General features: G+C 38.1%; 1 protein-coding gene across 8 annotated transcripts in view; it reads left to right on the top strand.

The window, feature by feature from the left end:
* The first annotated feature begins 3,615 nt into the window (after window positions 1-3,615).
* The window catches only part of CNTLN (centlein), a 417,071-nt gene continuing 399,193 nt past the window's right edge, over window positions 3,616-21,493 (top strand). For 5 of the 8 annotated variants that reach the window (XM_077148088.1, XM_077148087.1, XM_077148090.1 and 2 more), the window contains exons 1-2: window positions 3,617-4,069; window positions 10,080-10,168. In XM_077148088.1, the coding sequence (XP_077004203.1) occupies window positions 3,710-4,069; window positions 10,080-10,168 (449 nt within the window). In that variant the 5' untranslated portion in view covers window positions 3,617-3,709. Of the gene's footprint in view, window positions 4,070-10,079; window positions 10,169-21,493 lie in introns of all 8 variants that reach the window. The other 3 variants (XM_077148091.1, XM_077148094.1, XM_077148092.1) reach the window with 3 other exon arrangements.

The raw sequence follows: 21,493 nt of genomic DNA, 5'->3' as shown, positions 1-21,493 counted from the left end.
GCTTCTGTCTTATCCTGGGTGTGTGATTGTTAGTTGTTTGAAGTTCCTTGTCCCCACAGTGTACAGGAGTTGTGTGTCCTCTCTGTTTCCTAGGGACAAGAACTTCCACACTTGGGTGTTTGAAGCCTGCAGACTTTGCCTCTATAGTTTCTTAAATTCCTCCCCTGGAGGGCAAATTCTGGAAGGATGGGCCATTGGAGAGGACCTTCCCAATTCATTCTTTCTTAGCGGAAACATGGGAAGGACCCAGGAAGGAGAGGCACAGTCTGGCTCCAAAATGCCCTGTGGGTGGGATCAGGAATGGCAGTTAGAGATTCTCTGATAGCTCCCCAAAGTTGGGCTTTCCTGGTGTATCCAGCAAATGCAGCCCTTCACCTGTCCCCTGCAGCCGTCAGTAGCACAGTGTCTTTAATTCTTCACTACCCACACCTCTGTCTAGGGAGGTTTGAAGCAATGGCAGCAGCCGCTTTTGTCTGGGTGTGTTGAAACTATGGCTGCCCTTAAGTACAGGCTCCAGCGATATGAATTTGCTGATCAAAAGCTGTGATCAGAGATCAGCAGTGCCCACCCTTGTTCTTGGGAAGGGGATTTTTAGGTCCCCCTTATGTCCCCAGTGAGCTTGCCAGGGTCTGGGCCCCAAGGCAGTCTGTTGTGAGATGGGAGATGGGCACTGGGTTCTACCACAGGAAGAGAACAATTCACTGTTCTTTGCTGTAATTTAGCAGCCTCTTCTTCCCACTATTCCCTGGATGCTGTACGCTGTACTTTGGGCCTCCAGACTTTCAAAACTGTTGTTACAGATAGTTCCTGACTGTTTTATTGTTGTTTTAGTGGAATGAGTAAATCTTGGAGCTCTGTACTCTGCCATCTTCCCACATCTTCTCAGGTCATTCTTGATTTAAATCCCTAGATTATGGCAAAAACTAAAAAAATGACATAGTTTTAAAAATATGGGAAAAACATCCAAGATATTTACCAATTTGATCCTGTTGACTAATAAAGAGTACAACAAATTGATAAAGGAGAAATAAACACATCTTATCCTACATCTTTCCTAGAAACAAAGAAACATGAAGACTAACATTTGCTAACCCATTTTCTCTTCTTTTCTAAATGGATGTTGTTTTAGTCCAGCACAACTCTGAGACCAAGAACACGCCAGGCAGAAAATTAGCCATGAGTTTTAATTAGGGATTTACGAACAGGAAAAAATTCTACCTAATGGCAGGCAGTTGGGAAATGAAAGCCAGCTCTCTGCCCAAACAAGAGAGTGAGTGCCCGGGGTGGGGGTGGGGGTGGGGTCGGTTTACAAGGGCTACAAGGAATTCTCATGAGATTTGGTTACAGCGGAGTTTCAGCAGATCCCATGAGAGTTGACTAAGGGAGGGGAATTTTACATTCTTTGACCTATAATGTCTGTCTTGGTCATGTAGGTGACTGCATGCAGTGACTTGCTCTTAAAATGGAGGAGGGAATGGGGCTTGGGCCTTGGGTCCTCCAAATGTTATAATAAATTTTTAAAATTAATGCAAGATGGTATTTAAATGCTATATTAATTCATACAGTTTCCTCAATATTTTAAGTATAAAATGGTGGAATGGAGATATTATTTGATTCTATATTCTAATATACTGTTATCCTCAGCAAACTTTATTCTGTATATCTGCAGAGCAGACATCATCACTTTTAAATCTATGAATGGAGACTTGCACAGGAGAAACATTGTCAAATTTTTTGAACATTTTTATTCAGATAGCAGTACAGATCTTTATCTTTCTGAGTTATGTTTTAATATTGAATGTTTCATACATAACTGTCATTTTAAGAAATTACTAATAAAAGAAAGAGTTCCCTGTTTACACTTCTGAAAATGTGTACATTAGTCTTAAAAACTATCTGCTCAGCTATGGATTTTAGATTCAGGATATAATCCCTTTATTTTCAGGCCAACTATACACACACACACACACACACACATACGTACCCACTCTCATCACACATAATATAACATATTGCATTACTTTCCAAAAGAATCTTTCAATCTATGATCAGGTGAAATGTTGCTTTTTTGAGTGAATAAGAAATAGCTACTAAAATGTGCATTCATATTTATTTCATGCCAGACATATACATTATGTGGTTAGAATTCCCAGTGAATTTACACATGCTATCAGACCTAATGCTGTACTTCTAGGGAACAGGTGTGGAGTAACTGTAAGGGGTTAAAGACAGGTATTAGAGGTAAATGGCTTCAAATGGGTTTAAATCCTAGCTTTTCTAATAAGAGAGGTAAGACTTTAGGCAAGTTACATTAACCACTCCAGTCTCAGTTCCCTCAGTCATAAAATGGGAATAATCTATTTTACAGTGCGGTTCTAAGAATTAAATGAGTTCATACATGAAAAATACTTAGTACTGTATTCAGCACATAGCAAATGTTCAATATGGTAGTTACTTCTAAGATAGGCTTACATGTACTTTTTCTTAATGTAATATCTGATCACTTTTTTAAGGTATTGGCATTCAGTGGAAAGGATGCCCACTCATCCTGTATTAGCAAGATTATTAAGGGGAAGTATCTTTTCACGCTGACTAGATTCTGGCACAGATTCTGATTTAACGAAGAGCTCATTAGGTAAAGCTGTCACTTTCCTACTTCCGCAGCAACCCTCCCGCCTCTTCAGTTCCCCTCCAAGTATTATGAAAACCTTTTCTTCAAAAGAGGCAGGATCTAGTTTTCCGTGGAACTCTGCTGTCATTTTAGCCAGCATCTTCTCGCTAAACTCATCATTAGTAAGGGAAATATTTTACGGACAAAGAAGAAGGGTATTGTTGATGCGAAGTTTAAAAAAGAAAGCAGAAAGGAAGGAAGAAAGAATCAAAATGAAAGAGGAGGAAGATAGAGAAAGTTGGTCTTGTTTCTTCAATCATGTTCCACATTGATTTCAAATTGGCTCAAGGATCCAAACTGTGGAGAAATGTGGGCCACGCTCACTTTGATATCCAGCCAACGAATAAAGAAGCTGCTATAAAAACTCAAAGGAGAGCATGACTCTTGCAAAACAGAAAAAAAAAAAAAAGGATGTGCAAAGGATCATAATTCAAACGGGAAATTTGCCTGATAGTCCCGGGTCAGCACAAGACTTTCCAACTCTCACCATCACTTAGCTCTATGTAACGCACCTTTGCTAAGAGGTGTGGAGAAGATACTTAAGTGTAAAACGTATTCCCTGATCCTCAAGGAGTTCACAGCAGAATTGGAGAGATTAGTCGTGTAACTTACACTCCAGGGCGGTCAATGAAACGTGACAAATGAGTTGGCAAGGGAAGTGAAGGCGGAGGAATTCGCAGTTATGGATCATTTTGGGGCGGGAGCTTTTCAAGGAAGACTTTAAACGATGGGATGTGAGCTAGGTGCAAAGTGGTGGATACGGTTGCTGGGTGGAAGCAGCGGATTTTAGGTTAAGAAACCCGAAAGGCTCTCAAGATAGACGGACCTAGTCCCTCGGGCCACGGCGCGTGCGCAGCCCAAGGCTCGCGCCGGGCGCGCGGCCGGCGGGATCCTAGCCAGGGCCCCAGAGCTGGGGACCCCGCGCGCCTCGGCGGGAAAAGAGTCGCGCATGCGCGATACAGGCTTCAGGCTGGCCAGGATGGGGAAGGGGAGGTGGAGTTTCCAAGAGGGAACTTGACCCGTTAAGCCGTAGCGGCCATGGCGGCCCGGTCGCAGTTCTCATCGCCCGCTTCCTCCCCGGCGCGACGGTTGGGCCCCTGGTTCTCAGATGGTGGGCGGGGCGCTGAGGCACACGCAGTGCGCAGCGAGGCCTCGGATCTCGACAGCGCAGAGCGGGAGTTCGTCGCGGGTAAAACTGATTTATCCAGGCGGGGCTCTGCAGGGTCAGGGGGCCGGGCAGGACGAGGGAGCGCGGCTCCGGCTTTGGCTCCCTTCGTTAGCGCGCCCATGGAGTCCCGGCGGCTAGAGGGCATCTCTGTAGAGGAGGCGATGGTGACCCGGACGCAGCTGCTGGAAGAAGAGCTGAGCAGCCTAAAGGAGGAGCTGGCCCTGTGTCAGGTATCGAGGACTCTCGCCGCCGGACTTTTCCTTCCTCAGCGGGCCGGGGGGAGGCGCACCCCTCTTCCTCTGGCCTCCGTTGCGTGGCTCGGCGGGTTTGGGACCCACCCGGCGACGCTCCCTCCCGGCTCCCGCACCCAGCCGGGCCAGCCGCAGCGCCGACTCCCAAACCTCTGGCACCTCCCGCGCTCACCCCTACTCTGGACTCGGGCCCGGCAAGGTTCGCCTCCGCGCCTGGGGTGTGGTTTTCTTCACTTGGACATTGTCAGAACGCAGAGTCGCCGTGTCTCCCCTGCACCCATTTCTGTCCTCCCCATTCTTAGGTTCTCGGTGGTAACTGCAGTGGTATCTGATGCAGCAGAAGTGCGGTCATAGAGTTCAAAATGTTGAACAGAGAAGTGTAGACACTTATAGTAAAATAAAACCCGTCGATGAAGGACCTGCCTGCTTAAAATTTCGAATCCATACTTGTTCTTACCTTGTCAAACTTAAGTTGCAAACACAGACCTGAAGTTTTTAGGGAGTCTGGGACTAGGAACTTCCAAACACAATCAGTGATGCTGGATGTTTATTAACCAACTATAACAATTCCATAGTTCTTGAGTGAGAAACCTCATTTTCAAGTGTTCTTGCCGGTGGAAAGTAGTTAGTAAAGCAATTGTTAACATTCCTTTCCTGTTATTTGTAGATTTTGTATACTAACGGTGAGCTTGACTGTACTCTAATGTTGAAAGTTATCTAATTCCCCTTTAGTTTTTCATCTTTACCACAGTTTCTGCTCTGATTTCTTAAGTTTGAAAGATGAAATGTGGGGGACCCACTGAACGGTAGATCTTTGATTCACCCTATCTTCAAGATAGAAACCGATTAGAAACTGCTAACCAAGTAACTTTGTGAACGTTATCACCAGTTTAGATTAATAAAACACTTCATGAAATTAATTCTCATAGTTTGTTTTATTGGATTCTTTTGTCCTCTTTGTAGTGTATGCTAACTGAGGCAAGGCTGGAAAAACAGTACAGTGTTGTTCAAATTGAATATATCTTTCCTTAAACAAGTAGGGGAGATATTATGTGGTTGCTCCTTTTACTATTTTTTACTGGTTCAGGAGCAAAAGGGATAAAATAAGATGCAGATCAAATAAAACATTTTGACATCTCCACACCTCACTGTGGAGAAATTTGAAGTTGTGAACCCATGATAAAATAAAGGGCTTTACTACTTTGATGTGTCCTAATCTAAGCATACCTGATATTTACCCATACCTTTTAGCTGCCCTCTCCAGGCCCAGCTCTTTAGTGCCCATAGTTTTGCCCTTAGTTAAGGAGCAAAGATAATTTACTTTTTTTTTTTTTTAAACATGGGCAGGCACGGGGAATCAAACCTGGGTCCTCTGGCATGGCAGGCAAGTATTCTTGCCTGCTGAGCCACTGTGGCCTGCCTGATAATTTACTTTTGATGACTGACTTGGCTAAGGGATTCTATCTGTTGGGGACAGTTCAATGACCTCCTCTTCCTCCAATTCATTTGCTATTACATGCTTTAAAAAATGTGGCTTCAAATATACAGTTGACCTTTGTGACCTTGGATATATATGTCCTAGGAAGATAATTTAGTCTAGGTAGATATAAAAATATAGAGATGGTCATAATTATCCTAGACAATGGTTCTTGAGATTTTGTAATATTGACACTGTTTCATGATCATAGGCATTCCAGTATTGTGAGATGAGGTTGACAGCATTCCATACTATAAAACTTCTGTCCAACCATCCTCTTGCTCTTGGGGAACAATAGAATTCCCAAGTGTTTTGTAAAAAAGCATTTAAGTAATTAAACATTAGATTTTATATATTTTCTTTTGTTTCTTTCCCTGACTTTTTTAGCTAGAATTCACAGAACTGAGAATGCGTAGTAGTAACTGTTTTCAAACCTTTAAAAAACCACCACTTTACATCTCAACACAGTGAGTATACACAAGTATAACTTCTGAAAGAATTGTTATTCTAATGGTATGTCATGAACTCTCATATTTGCAATTCAGATATTTAGAAAATGCTGCTTAGAACCACTAAATTTAACAAACAGTGGACCAGAATCTACAATATGAGAAAAAAAAAAACAACCCAGATATATTTACCATGTAACCATGGTCATAGTAAGCTTTTTCTTTTTCATTTGGCTCCAAGATTAGTAAACAATCTACATATAACGTATGGCTAAAGAAAAGTGATTAATTTCAATGTTGAGAGGAAACTTTTATTGGACATAATACTTGAGAATAGCAGGTCATCTTTGAAATACAGCTTTTTTGTAAGGAATTTTCAAGGGTGTTCCAAAGGAAATTTTGAGTACATCTTTTGCCTAATTCATTAATTTAGATCTCCATCATACTCTTAATTTTGATTATGTATTTCAAGAATATATTCTGTTTGTGGTGAAGAATGCAATGGGTATGTGGATGGGGCAGATTAGTACCCATTTATCACCATTTGTAAAATACTACGTAAGAAAAAGTAGTTATATATATTTCAAGCAAAGATGGCTCATTTCCTTTTCTGGTAGCAATCAAAAACATTTCCTAAATCTTCAAGCCTACTTCAGGTAACAAATCATTAGGGTTATTTAAATGAAATGTATATCCAATTCCACTTTTAATGATGAAACTAACTTTTATAAGCATGTGATGTTGGAATTAAAACTATGAAAAGAAAACTCAGACTGTTATATTTTAAGTTATTAGATATTTAGATGTGTTGAAACCTTGGTTGGCCATCCACTATTTTTTTTTTAATGAGAGATATTATGTAGTTAGAGTAGTAGCTGTATTTTAATAGGTGACTCTTTTGTGCAAATGTAGAAATTATTTTCCTTAACAATATGAATGGCTACTTTCTAATAGACTGCAATTAAATTTCTTCCATGATTTCCTCTGGGTTCTGATGTGCTTAAATGTAAGAAATAGTTTGCCCACGTTTGTTGAATCCAACCATTAGAGCTCATTGTGGGCCTAATTTGTTGCTGGGGATTATACTAGGTGCTAGAAGAGTAGGTACCTCAATGAAAAAGGCAATTTTGGGTATCTGTAGTGTATAAATTGTATCTATTTCCATGCCGGATGACATATCAAACATGAAGTCAGTCCATCACTAAGATAATTTAGACCCAAATCACCTAATATTCAGTCTACTCTTTCATAGGCCAAGTTTAATAAACTTTGTGAGACAGGGTAGGGACTTTTATTTTAATTTAAAATGATTTGATTCTACTTGGAAGTACTGTAAGTGAGGGTAAAGAATTTTATAGTAAGTGTTTTGAATTAGTAATTTTAAAAGGTTTTTATTTAAATAAAAAGAAAATCTTTATGTGCCCAAAGAAGGGGAAGTATAGGAAAATAGCATGCATATGTGTGTGTTTGTATAGTGTTTGCAACAGTTTAGCAGGTAGTATTGCATTTTGGGGGCTTTATGTTTTTGTATATGATGCAGGGCCTTTTAGTATTGAGGTATAATCCATTTTGAAGAAAATGTAGCATTTAAATAATAACTTAGAAAACATACATACGGATATGCACACATCCATTCATAGCATTTTATTGCCCACAGAAGAACTTACTTTTTTTTTTTAACCTCAAATCACAGGTATCACATATATATTTGAGTATTTTTTGGTGACAGAAAACCTGAATACTGTTGCCGAACATACTTTAATTTTAAGAAAAAGAAATTACTATCTAAAATTTAGACTAAAGAATCTTGTCAATTACAAAGCCGCCCCCCCCCCCCCCCAGCCCCTACCCTCCTCCCGTACAATGCCTTGTAGTGTAGATTTTAATTACAAAATATTGACAATAGTGTGTTTCTGGAGAGGCTTTTTTTTTTTGGTTTATTTTTTTTCCTCTGGCTTCTGTGGTAAAAATAACCAAAGGAGCAAAAACTGTTACTTTCTCTTTGAGATTGAAGAGATGTGAAATAGCAATACCACTATAATAAAAAGAAAGCTAAGAAAAAAAAGAGAAATGTATAAAGTGAAAATGTGTTTCATCAGATATTTATTGATTTCTTTCTATATCCCTCTTAGTATGCTAGAGCTAAACGTTTCTCCTTGTTTACTAGTAAGCCATATTTGTTTAAGCTGAAGTGACTTAGTTTTTTATAAATGTTGAAGACCTATTTTTTTTACATTTTAAATCACATTAACCATGAGTTAAAAAAGTTAAAAAATGCATGTGACTACTTACTAAGTTTTGAAGGAAGCAATAAGATAAATTTATAAATAACGCTTGTTTCCAGGGATTTTATAATTTTATCAACATACCTTTTAAAAATAGAGATGCTATAGGATATACTGTTAAATAGCTTCCCTGCTCCTCTCTTCACTGCCTTTTGAGCAGATTATAATGTGATTTATGTATTCATATTCCTTGTCTGTAATTTAAGTTATTTTAATACCCAAATGCTGAATTCTGGCTTCTCAAAGGATAAAGAAAATTGCAGTTTACGAGGTTAGGTAAGGTATTACACTCTTCATTACTCAGACTATTAAAGTTTTTTTTAATCAAACATTTAAGCATTAAAGAGTGAAAACAAAAATTCTAGAAGAAGATATACGCAAATACATTTATTATCTTGTAGTAGAAAAGTTCTTTCTAACTGATGCATAAAATCTAAAAGCCTCAATGGAAAGGACAGGTAAATTTGAGTGTGCTAACTTTTACCTCCCCAAAATCTACCATCATAAATACAGTCAAACAACAGAAGACTTTGAAAAATATTTGTAACGTATTTGGCAGAAAGAGATCTAATTTTAAGACTCTGTCTTAAAATTATACATCTTATATTTCGTTAGAACTTAGTCACATAAGTCACATAGCCCATAAAGCAATTCACTTTTTTTAGTTGGAATGGAAAGAGCCAAAATGGTTTCTCTTACTAAAAGGTAGGGAGGAATGGGTGAGAGAGACATTCAAATAGCAGTGCCTGCCACACAAGCTAAAAAAATTGACCAAATAAATATAATAGTAGAAAATGAAAAGTTCCATGAAAAAACAAAACAAAACATGAAACAGAGTAAGGGTACCAGAGACCTGTGAGTTTTGATGGCTGTATTATTATAAATATAGTAGTCAGGGAAGATTTCTCTGAAGTGGTGCTATTTAAGCAAAGATCTGAATAAAGTAGAGAAATAAGCTACGTGATAATATGTTGGGTGTCTTATTTTCTGAGATACAGATGTGCAGGTTTGTGAGAGGGTAGGTATTCCCAGGGGGAGGTGGGAATCATCAGTATTCAATTACTATTTAAAGCCATGTATGAGCTCACCTAGGGCAGTGGTTCTCAACCTTGAGTGCACAGAATCACCTGGGTAGCTTATAGAAAATATTGGTGCTTATTCTTTGACTGAGATAAATTAAATCGGGCTCTCTAAAACAGCAGTATTTTTTAAAAAGCTCCCCACAAGTGATTCCTGACAGTCAGCCCAAGATTGATAATAAATGATTTAGAGGATAATGAGTGAAACTATTTTTTGTCCGTTGGGTTAGGCAATATGGAGGACCTTGACAAATAATTTTAGTATGGTAGTAGACAGGAGAATTAGGCTGGAGGAGGTTATAGAACGAATGGGAGGTGACGAAATAGAAACATTGATTATAGGTACTCTTAAGGAATATTGCTGAAAAAAGGGAGCTGGAAAAAAGAGCAGGAGTTGGAGACCAGTAACCTTTTAAAGCAAATTTACCTTGGCATTTAGCACTTAACATTTCAAGCATTTGCGCTCCAAAATGTAGGTGGTGGAAATAGTATTAAATAAATGTAAATCACCAGTTTAAGAACTTTATTTTAAAATTAAACTTGATTACTATACTTTTCAAGAATCTGTTGGTGTACAAATAGTTATAGAAACTAGGGATCATGTAATTACATGTTTTCATTTATTTATTTAACATATTAGTATGTCTTGCCTGATAAAGCTACAAAAAATGCATTTAAAATGGCTTTTATTTCTTTAAGGCTGATAAAGAATTTGTATGGTCTTTGTGGAAACGTCTCCAAGTGACAAACCCAGATCTTACACAGGCAGTCAGCTTGGTTGTGGAAAGGTGAGCTCCCAAGATATTTTTTCATGAGTATTTGACTTGTTATATTTGTTTCTCTTTAGTACTAAAGTTAAACTTTTTAATAATGCCCTAAAGGAATTTATTCAACTTCTAAATTACGAGCATGTTTTTTGTGGAGCATTACTTAATTATTGGATGTATTTCAGTGGGTGCCAAATTCACTAAATGTGTACAGGTATGACATCTCATTTTCTGTGTAACTATGGCTTAGACTGTGTGTGTGTGTATTTGTCTTGAACTGTTATAGCTCAAGTTTAAAAATTGGAGAAATCCCTGTTGTTTGATTTCTTACTCCATAGACTGCCCCTATTGGAAACTTCCTAGACATGATATGCTCATTTTTATGGTAAGATAATTGTTGCTTGGGATGACCTTGCCAGAGTATAATAAATGTCCTGCAATAGGTTGAGGGAGTTCTCTTTGCACTCTTTATTACTCTGTAGGGGATGCACAGTCATTTGCTGTAGGTTATTGGACCTCTCCTTGGTCATTAGAAACAGTGGAGTGATGCTGGGTACTCCTTATCAAACATTCGGTATGCAGTCATCCCGTGACACTTAGCATAGCTATTTAAACATTAAAACACTTGCTGTCCTATTAAACAGATTTCATTACACTTCCTAATGAGAAGCTAAGCATATGGACACATTTTCATCTTTTTCTTTATTGGACTCGTGATTATATAATCTAAACATCATTTTTGAGAATTTGAAGTGTACTTTGCTTTCAAGTCTCTAGCCCTAGGATCATTCCAATATTGCCTTGAATTTGATTTTTTAATAATCTGTACTATATGCCTGACTATGTTTAGTTTGACCATCCTTGGTTATTGAGTTAAATCTGTTTGATATTTGAACCTTAATCTTCCTGGACAGTATTTTCCCCAAGATTTCTAATAGCTTTTTTTTTTTTTACTTGTCATAAAGAATGTCCATGTTCTTTGTCAAACACCTTGTATTATACATTGGCTGAAGACATTCTTCTAATCCTGGAGGCCTCTGGCTTATGGTATAGATTTACACTAATTTCTTTCTAAACCTACTCACAGCTGTCATTCTAGGATTTCTTTTCATTGTATTCCTAAATTAGTTCCACAATTTCTAAGGTCTCAAGTCTTCCTATTTCTTTTTGTTGGATTATATTTTCAATTTTTTTTCCTCAGAAAGCACGTACAGTTAGTACCACTTTGTGACTTTTTACATGTCTGAAAATATGTCTTTTGCTCTTCTGCGTTCTTGATACCCTAGCTGAGCATAACGTTTAATGCCCATTTAATTTTCTCTTGGACTTTTGAAAACAGAGCTCTTATTTTTTTCCTAGCTTACAGTGGTGCCACCTAGAAGCCCAGTGCCAGTGTGTCTCTTACTTCTTTCTATGTAACTTGTTTGAAGCCTTTAGGATTTTATCGTTATATGTAACATTGCGAAATTTCTAAATCATCTGTTTGCATCTTTTTAACATTCATTCTTTTCAGCCTTTGGTGGGTCCTTTCAATCTGAAGATTTAAAATTTTCTTTAGATTGAAGAAATATTCTCCTATTACATTTTTTCTTTGTTGTCTATTTCCTTCCTTTAGGCACTCTATTAGAAGTGCGACAGTCTGGATTTGACCTTCTTTTCGTTTTCCTCATGTTTTCCATCTTTTTATCTTTTTGTTCTATCTCCTGAGTGGGCTTTTTCTTCCATGACTAAATGGATTTTCCAGTTTGGTCTATTTATTTATTTATTTTTATGTTAGAAATCAGCTTTTTACTTCTAAGAACTTGTGTATTTGATTTTTCCTTTTTTGGTGCTCTTCTTTAATAGAATAACTTTTAAATCTTTCTGATTATGACTTTAAGCTCATTTCTGTTTCTTATATTATCTCTGCTTTCTCTGGCATAACTTGTGCTTAATCTTTTTATTCTTTCTCTTTTATGTGGATGGTTTTCTTCAAAAGCATGGCAATCCTCTTCATATTTTTAAATGGAGCTCTGTATAGCTCCTGTGGATTTGCTTTGCACTTTTGTATGCCTGTTTGCCAGAAGGCTTCTGTTCTAAATTGAAGGGTTGACTTTGGTTAATTGGTGAGAAATGGAGTCTGTAGACAAGCAGGTTTTCCCAAAGGGTATGAGGCAGGTGGACTTCATTGTAGAGGACCAGAGTCAGCTGATAGGCCCTTCTTTGATTGTATTGCTTGCCCTAAGAACCATAGCAGAGGACTTGGCCAAGCTAATGGTTGTTTTGAAAGCAATTTTAGGGCAGTTGCTGTAGGCTACTGCTGCAGAGAGCTTTTCTGAATATTGATGATTGGGAGACCCAGCTTTTTGGTAGATAGTTCCTTAATTAATCATCTTGATTCCTCCAAGTGCTGCTCTCTGTACTTAATAATTAGGCACTTTGAACCTCTGTAGAGCCTCTTCCAGGAAGAACAGCTTCCTCTTGCAAGGTAGACTTCTTTTTGGATTTTTGATTATGATGTTTTTCTCCTCTGGTTTACTTATCCGTATCAGCCTATCTTTCAGTCTTTCAGAAATTTGTCAAATTTATTGTCTATTTTTTGGCTTAATTTCTTGTTTTCTATGTTGGTAGGAATTTATTCAATATAATTTGATTTGCAAATATCAATTTCAAGTCACTTATCACCTTCAACTGGAAGTATAATATCATTTTTAGGGGTTATATTATGTTCTGTTGCTTTGATACATCATATTTTTAAATCAGCCTTTTGTTGTATAATTAAGATTATTTTATTTAAAAAAATAATATAATAGGTATGCTGGTTTGAATACATTATGTACCCCAGAAAAGCCATATTTTCATCCTGACCCAATCTTGTGGGGGCAGCCATTTCTTTTAATCCTGATTCAATATTGTAGATTGGAAGCTTTTGATTAGATTATCTTCATGGAGCTGTCACACACCCAACTGTTGGTGTGACCTTTTTTTTTTTTTTTTTTTTTTTTTTTTTTTTTTTTTTTTTTAAGAGAGAGGGAGGAAGGGAAGGAAAGACAGAGAAGGAAGGAAGGATGGAAGGAAGGAAGGGAGGAAGAAAGGGAAACATTTTTTAAACATTTTCTTGTTTTATTATATTTTGTTTGTTTGTTTGTTTTTTACATGGGCTGGGGCCGGGAATCGAACCGGGGTCCTCCGGCACGGCAGGCAAGCACTCTTGCCCGCTGAGCCACCGCGGCCCGCCCTGGTGTGACCTTTTGATTAGATAGAGATGTGACTCCACCCATTCCAGGTGGGCCTTGGTTAGTTTACTGAAATCCTTTAAAAGAGGACACATTTTGGAGAGAGCAGAGCTGACACAGATGCTGACACTTGGAGAACAGAGACACAGATATATGGAGATGCTTGGAGCCCAGCAGACATTACCATGAGATGTTAAGCACAGAACCTGGAGAGAGCCAAGGGGAGCAAAGAGATGAAAGCCAGCCCTGGAGAAGCAAGTGAGAATCACCCCCCCCCGCCCCATATGAACAGAGGCTGAAAGCAATGGAGCCCAGGAGCAAGGGACCAGCAGATGCCAGCCATGTGACTTCCCAGCTGACATACCCATTGGCCTTTCTTGAATTAAGGTATCTTTTCCTGGATACCTTAGTTTGGACAATTTTATAGGCTTAGAACTGTGAACTTGTAACTTACTAAATTCTCTTTATAAAAGCCATTCCAATTCTGGTATATTGCATTCCAGCAGCTTACAAACTAAAAAATAGGCCTTGCAGATATAGCTTTGACTAATCATGGGTTTCAACGAGTGGTGCTACTGAAAGAACGGATGGAATCTGGGATTACTAAACATCCTGAAAAGAATAGCATAATGCTACCTGTGGTAGTCCAGAGTTACATACCTCAGAAAAACATGTTCTTAATCTTAATCCAATACTGTGGATGTGAACTCATTGTAAATAGGACCTTCTGAAGATGTTATTATTAATTAAGTTTGTCCCAACTGAATGAAGGTGGGCCTTAATTCCCTATGAAGTCCTTATACACAAAGGAAATTGGACACTGAAGGAGAAGCCACAGGGTGCAGCCAGAAGCTGAAGTCAGTAGAACCTGCAAGAGAGAGAAGAAGATGCTGCCCTGTTGCATTGCCGTATGACAGAAATACCAGTGAGCACCAAAGCTTGCTGGTCAGCCAGAAGATAACCAACCCTAGGAGGAAGGAAGTCTTCTAGCCCCTGAAAGCATGAGCCAATGATTTCTTGTTGTTAAGCCAATCCATTGTAAGGTATTTATTTCAGTAGCCAGGAAACTGAAACCCTGTCCAACTAAAGAATTATTCAACTCCAGATGTTACTATTTCAGATGGTACTACTGCCTTGAATAACTTCTGGCATCATCCATAAATACATATATATTTTTTGTATTTATGTGTATATATATATATATATATATATATTTTTTTTTTACTTTTTGGTACTTTATTATATATATCCTTCCAGGCTTTTGGCGGGTTTTCTGTGTATGTATATGTTTGTGTGCATGTATTTTTCTTTTTTGTTATGAAAAATTTTAATTAGTTGCAAATGTAGAAAGAAATCATTAATGAATCTTCCTGTGTACTTGTGGTGGTTTGAAGCTGTGTATACCTAGGAAACATGTTCTTAAATCTAATTCATTCCTGTGGTGTGAACCCATTGTAAATAGACTTTTCTACATGAGTATTCAGTGAAGGTGTGTCCCATCTTAACTCAGGATGGGTCTTGATTCTATTACCAGAGTCCTTTATTAGAGAATGAAATTCAGATAGAGAGGTAGAAAGCCACAGGAAGCAAAAAGTAACATCCAAGGAACCTGGAAGAGAAGGAAGAGACCAGGAGATGCTGTCATGTGCTTTGATGTGTGATAGAGGAGCCATGGTTTGCAGGCATATAGCTCCAGATTGGCGGTCTTCGGGGAGGCAGCATCACCTTAATTTGAACTTTCTTATTGCCTCAAAACCATGAGCTAATTAACTCCCATTGTTTAGTCAGGCCATTTCATGGTATTTGCTTGAGCTGCTCAGGAGACAAAAACAGTACCCATCTCCCACCCAACTTCATCACTTGCCAATACATGGCCAATCTTATTCCATCTGTAAACGTCTCTGCTAAATTCCTCCTTCTCCTCTGTTTCCCCACCAATAAAGGATTATTTTAAAGCAGATCCAAGACATCATGTTATTTTACCCATAAATACTTTAGTATATATCTGTGAAATATAAGGGCTCTTTTTTACATAACCGCAATAATATTTTCATGCTTGGAATTCTACAGTTATTGCTTAATATAATCAAGCATCCAGTTAGTTTTTATGAGACCATTTGTCTAATCATTTTATAATTTTAAAAAGTTGTTTCGTTCAGGTGAGATTCCCAACAATGTGTATAGATTCTACACATAGAACCTAAGATACTTCCTCCTCCTCTGTCTATTACTCTCTTTTTCTATGCAATATTTTTGAAAAAAAAAAGGCTATTTATCCTGCAACATTTCCCACATCCTGAATTTTGCTGATTGTAATCCTTTGTAATTTATTTTCATTGTGAACTTGTAGTTTTGATCTAGAGTCTTATTCTGATTTAGGTTAGGTTATTTTTTCTTCAGAAATCCCTCTCAGGTGTTGTTATGAAATTCTTATCGTATCACATCAGGAAGAACATATTTTCTCATTGTTTCTCTTATTATAGGGTTGAACAGTGGGTTATGTCTTTTGAATTTTTTAAATCTAGAATCACCTATGCCCCCTTTTTTTTTGTTAATGGCATTTTGTTAAAGAAACATAGCCATTAATTCTTCTGTACATTATCTTTTATTCTAGATTGATACGATCACTTCCTTGTGTTGTCATTTTTCTGGATTGATATGATCATTTCCTTTGTTATCTTTTTTTTTTTTTTGGATGCATGGTCCAGGTTTTGCGCATGGAAGGCTAGCGTTCTACCACTGAACCACCCGTGCACCTGCCCTTGTGTTGTCATTTTAACTTCGTTTTAATTATTGTAAAATAGAAGGCAGATCTAGAGATTAGTCTTACATCTACATTCAACTCTTGAAATACGCAATTTTCTATGGAAGTGAAGTTTAGGTAGTGGTGGAAATATGATAGCATATCATAACAGGAGATACATCCTGTATCATTATGTCACTTTCAGTCATGATTGTATTGATCAGTGCATTCAGATGATGACATTTAGCTCATTCCATAATAAAGTTGTTTCTACCCCAATGACCAGCAGAAATTCATGAAATGATACCTCAGTGCCATATAAGTATTCATTTCCCCATCAGCATTAAAAAAAAGCTTTTATTTTGCTATAATTTTATACTGAACAGGATAATTACAAAAATAGTAACAGATGTCTTTCAGAGAACTTCAGCATATCCCCTCACCCATATATACCACGTTTTTACGTTTAGCCTCAATTGCTGTATCATTCCATCTATCTGTCCATCCATCTGTCTGTATTTTCTAAATATTTGAGAGTGAGTTATATACCTCATGCTCCTTGAACACTTCATACTTCCATGTACATTGCCTAAGAACAAGAATATTCAATTATGTAAACACCTTAAGTACAGTTATAAAGTTTGAGAAATTTGACATTGATATAAAGCTTAACAGTCTATATCCCAAATTTTCATATGTCCTAATAATGTCCTTTTGGCCTTTTCTCCTCTAATATTAGGTCCAGTATTGCTTTAATTGTCATTGTCTCTCCACTTGTTTTTTTTTTTTTTTTGAATTGGAAATATATATACAGCATAAACTTTCCCATCTTATCCATGCCCAAACATACCTGTTTTAATTTCCTTGGCTGCTCAAGCAGATACCATGCAATATGTTGACTTAAACAAAGGGAATTTATCAGGTCATGGTTTTTAGGCTAAGAGAAAATCCAAATCAACGCATCATGATTGCAGTACTTCTCAAAGATTGCCATTCTGGGGCTGGCTGCTGGTGGTTCTTGTTCTTTGGCAATACACAGTGGCTTCTGTTGGCCTCTCTGTGCTCTTCCAGGTTTCATTGGATTTCAGATTCTTGCTTCCTGTGGTTTTCTCTCATCTGAATTTCATTTCAATTATAAAGGACCCCAGTAATAGACTAAGATCTACCTGATTGGGTTGTATTGCATCTTAACTGAAGAAACTTTATGAGGTAGTCCTACTTACATTGGGTTCATGTGCACAGGAGTGGTTTAAACTTAAGAACGTGGTTTTCTAGGATACATATAGCTCCAAAGCACCACAGTACCATTGAGGGGATTAATTATATTCTCAGTGTTGCATTACCCTCAACACCGTCAGTTACCAGAACTTTCCCATCACCCCAAATGGAAACACTATACATTAATTTTCCATTCCCCAGCTCACTCGTCACTCTGAGTAACCTATACTCTATTTTCTGTCTCTATGAATTTCCATATTCTAGCTATTTCGTATAAGTAGAATCCTAAAATATCTATTCCTTTGTGTCTGTTACTTCACTAAACATGATGTCTTCAAGGCTGAGCAATGTAAGTACCATGTATCAAAACTTCATTTCTTTTTAAGGTTGAGTAGTATTCCATTGTGTACATACCACCTTTTGTTTATCTATTTATCTGTAGATGAACACTTGGGCTCCTTCTGAAATTGTGTATATTGGTGCTATAAACATTGCAGTACATTGCTTATCTGTCTGAGCCCTTCTTCTTTCAGTTCTCCTTGGTATAACTTGGAAACGGTATTACTAGGTAATATAGTAGTTTATGTTTAACTTTTTGCATAATCACCAAACTGTTTTCCACAGTGGCTGCGCAATTTTACATTCCTATCACTAATATACTAAGGTTCCTATTTCTCTGCATCCTTGTTAACACTTGTTATTTTCATTTTTAAAATAATAATCATTTTAGTAGATGGGTGTGCCAGTTTGAAACTGTTCTGTACTCCAGAAAAGCCATGTTCTTTTATCTTAATTCAGTATTGCTGGGTGGGATCTTTTGATTGGGTGGTTTCCATGGAGATGTGTTTCTGCCCATTCAGTGTGGGTTGCTTTCTGAAGTCCTTTAAGAGGGAACCATTTTGGAAAAAGCTTCAGAGCTGACACAGACAAGAGACCTTTGGAGATGCAGAAATAAAACACCCCCAGGGAAACTGTTTGAAGAAGCTGGTGGAGAAAGCTAACATATGTTGCCATGTGCCTTCCAAGCAGAGAAAGAAACCCTGAACGTCGTTGGCCCTGTCTTGAGCCAAGGCATCTTTATCTGGATGTATTAGTTTGGACATTTGTACAGCTTTAGAACTGTAAACTTGCAACTTAATAAATTCTCTTTTGAAAAGCTGTTCCATTCCTGGTATGTAGCATTCTGGCAGTATTAACGAACCAAAACAGTGAGTAAGAGGTAGTGCGGGAGCCTGGTTCTGTCCCGTTGGGCTCCTGCCTGGGGTCCTACTCTCCTGGGGTCCTGCTTTCAGCATCTGGGGGGGAGCTTGGGCGGTGGCCACCCGCGGCCAAGTCCCGGGGGCTCGACGGTGTGGAGGGCGCGCAAGACAAAAGAACGACTCGCGGGGACTGATGGAGCTGGCAAGGCATGCGCACCAGAACCGTTTATTATAGGAAGTACATCCGCTTATATACGGTGAAGCATCTAGGGGAGGGGTGAGCGAGAAGGGCTTAGAGCAAATTTTTGATTGGTTGGGACGGGTTTTATTGCCATAAATGGAAGGCTCAAGCGGGGGTTTTAGAGGAAGGGCTGGTTTCGCATCCTTACTTGAAGGACCAATGGGATGGTTAGAAATATGCTGTAAAGAGTTGCTAGGTAAAGAGCTGGAGGAATCTAGGTCAGGAGTTGCTGGGCAGAGGGTTGGAGGGATGAGACCGGTAGGATATACCGCAAGGTAGTATTTCATTGTGGTTTAGCTTTGCATTTCCCAAGTGACTAATGATGTTGAACATGTTTTCATGTTCTTGTTAGCCATTTGTATACCTTCACTGGCTGAATATCTGTTCAAGTCTCAGCCCATTTTTAAATTGTGTAGTATTCTTTTGTTTGTTGCATTGCAAAAGTTCTTTGCATATTCTGATATTAAAGGCTCATCAGATTTTCCCACATTCTTTTGGTTGTTTTTTCACTTTCTTGGTAATGTCCTTTGATACACAAAAGTTTTAAATTTTGATGAAGTCCAGTGTAACTATTTTTGCTTTTGATGTAAAGTCTAAGAAATCATTGCATAATACAACATCCTGAATATATTTCCTTCTAAGAGTTTTATGGTTTTAATGCTTATATTTAGGTCATTGATCTGTTTTGAGTTAGTTTTTGTATATGGTTTGAGGTTGGAATCCACTGCCATTCGTTTGCATTTGGACATCCAGTTTTCTCAGCCTCTATTGAAGAGACTATTCTTTCCCCATTGAGTCGACTTAGCTCCCTTGTCAAAAATCAGTTGGTCGGAGGTGGAGAAAGATAGCGGCATAAGGAGGTATGAAATGTACTTAGTCCTCTGGAGTGTCTATTAAATAGTCAGAAACTGCCTGAAACAATTGTTTGGGGGACATCTGTGACTAGAGATACATTGTACACCCAGTCTGGAATGGGTAGGTGGACTGATATCACAGCGCAGAACTGTAAGTAAAGCCCCCAAACTGCAGATGCTGGTGCCCCTCTCCCATTGCCATGTCAGGTTGGAGATGCTATGGGAAAAAGTCTAATAGGAGCAGGGGACGTTAGCTCAACCAAGCTCCAATTGTGATTTTTTTTAAAACTTTTTTTATTAATTAAAAAAAATTAACAAACAAAACATTAAGATATCATTCCATTCTACATATACAATCAGTAATTCTTAATATCATCACATAGTTGCATATTCATCATTTCTTAGAACATTTGCATCGATTTAGAAAAAGAAGTAAAAAGACAACAGGAAAAGAAATAAGACGATAATAGAGAAAAAAAGTTATACATACCATACCCCTTACCCCTCGCTTTCATTTACCACTAGCATTTCAAACTAAATTTATTTTAACATTTGTTCCCCCTATTATTTATTTTTATTCCATATGTTCTACTCTTCTGTTGATATAGTAGCTAAAAGGAGCATCAGACACAAGGTTTTCATATTCACAGAGTCTCATTGTGAAAGCTATATCATTGTTCAATCATCATCAAGAAACATGGCTACTGGAACACAGCTCTAAATTTTCAGGCAGTTCCCTCCAGCCTCTCCACTACCTCTTGAACAACAAGGTGATCTCTACTTAATGCATAAGAATAACCTCCAGGATAACCTCTTGACTCTGTTTGGAATCTCTCAGCCATTGACAGTCTTATTTCACTCTTCCCCCTTTGATTGAGAAGGTTCTTTTCAATCCCTTGATGTTAATTCTCAGCTCATTCTAGGGTTTTTCTCAGTCCCTTGATGGTGAGTCTCAGCTCACTGCAGGATTTCTGTCCCACCTTGCCAGGAAGGTCCACACCCATGGGAGTCATGTCCCATGCAGAGAGGGGGAGGGTGGTGAGACTGCTCGTCATGTTGGCTGGAGAGAGAGGCCACATCTGAGCAACAAAAGAGGCTCTCTTGGGGGTGACTCTTAGGCCTAAATTTTAAGTAGGCTTGACCTATCCTTTGTGGGGTTAAGTTTCATATGAACAAACCCCAAACTGGGGACTCAGCCTATAGCTTTGGTTGTCTACACTGCTTGTGAGAATATCAAGAATTCAACTTGGGGAAGTTGAATTTCTCCCCACTCTTACCATTCCGCTGTCCACACTGCTTGTGAGAATATCAAGAATTCAACTAGGGGAAGTTGAATTTCTCCCCACTCTCACCATTCCCCGAAGGGGGCTTAAAAATACTTTTCCAGTCACTGATCAAATCACTCTGGGATTCATCAGGGCATCACTCTGGACAAACGAACAAAATTCCAAGTACTTATGACATTCAATCAAACTACCTACATGAGTTATATTAGGAAATGTGTTTTTTGCTTTAGTCTCACACATAAGGTGACATTTTAAAGTATTAATTACCATCTATTTTCAGCACCCTGCAATAATGACATTCCTTTGTTTTTCCTCATGCAAAAATATTTTTAAAATTTGTACATTGTACATTTCACTATTATTATACACTCTAGGCATTCCTAGATTATACCATCTTGATCTTTAACATCTATCTTTCTTTCTGATTTCATTTATGTCCCCAGCCCTCCTCCCTCTATCATTCTCACATGCAGCTTCATTCAGTGTTTTAACATAATTACATTACAGTTAGGTAGTATTGTGCTGTCCATTTCTGAGTTTTTTTATCCAGTCCTGTTGCACAGTCTGTATCCCTTCAGCTCCAATTGCCC

The sequence above is a fragment of the Tamandua tetradactyla genome, chromosome 2, assembly GCF_023851605.1.
Source record: "Tamandua tetradactyla isolate mTamTet1 chromosome 2, mTamTet1.pri, whole genome shotgun sequence".
NCBI lineage: Eukaryota > Metazoa > Chordata > Mammalia > Pilosa > Myrmecophagidae > Tamandua > Tamandua tetradactyla.
Note: the sequence above shows the minus strand (reverse complement) of the source record. Positions and strands in the feature narration are given on the sequence as shown.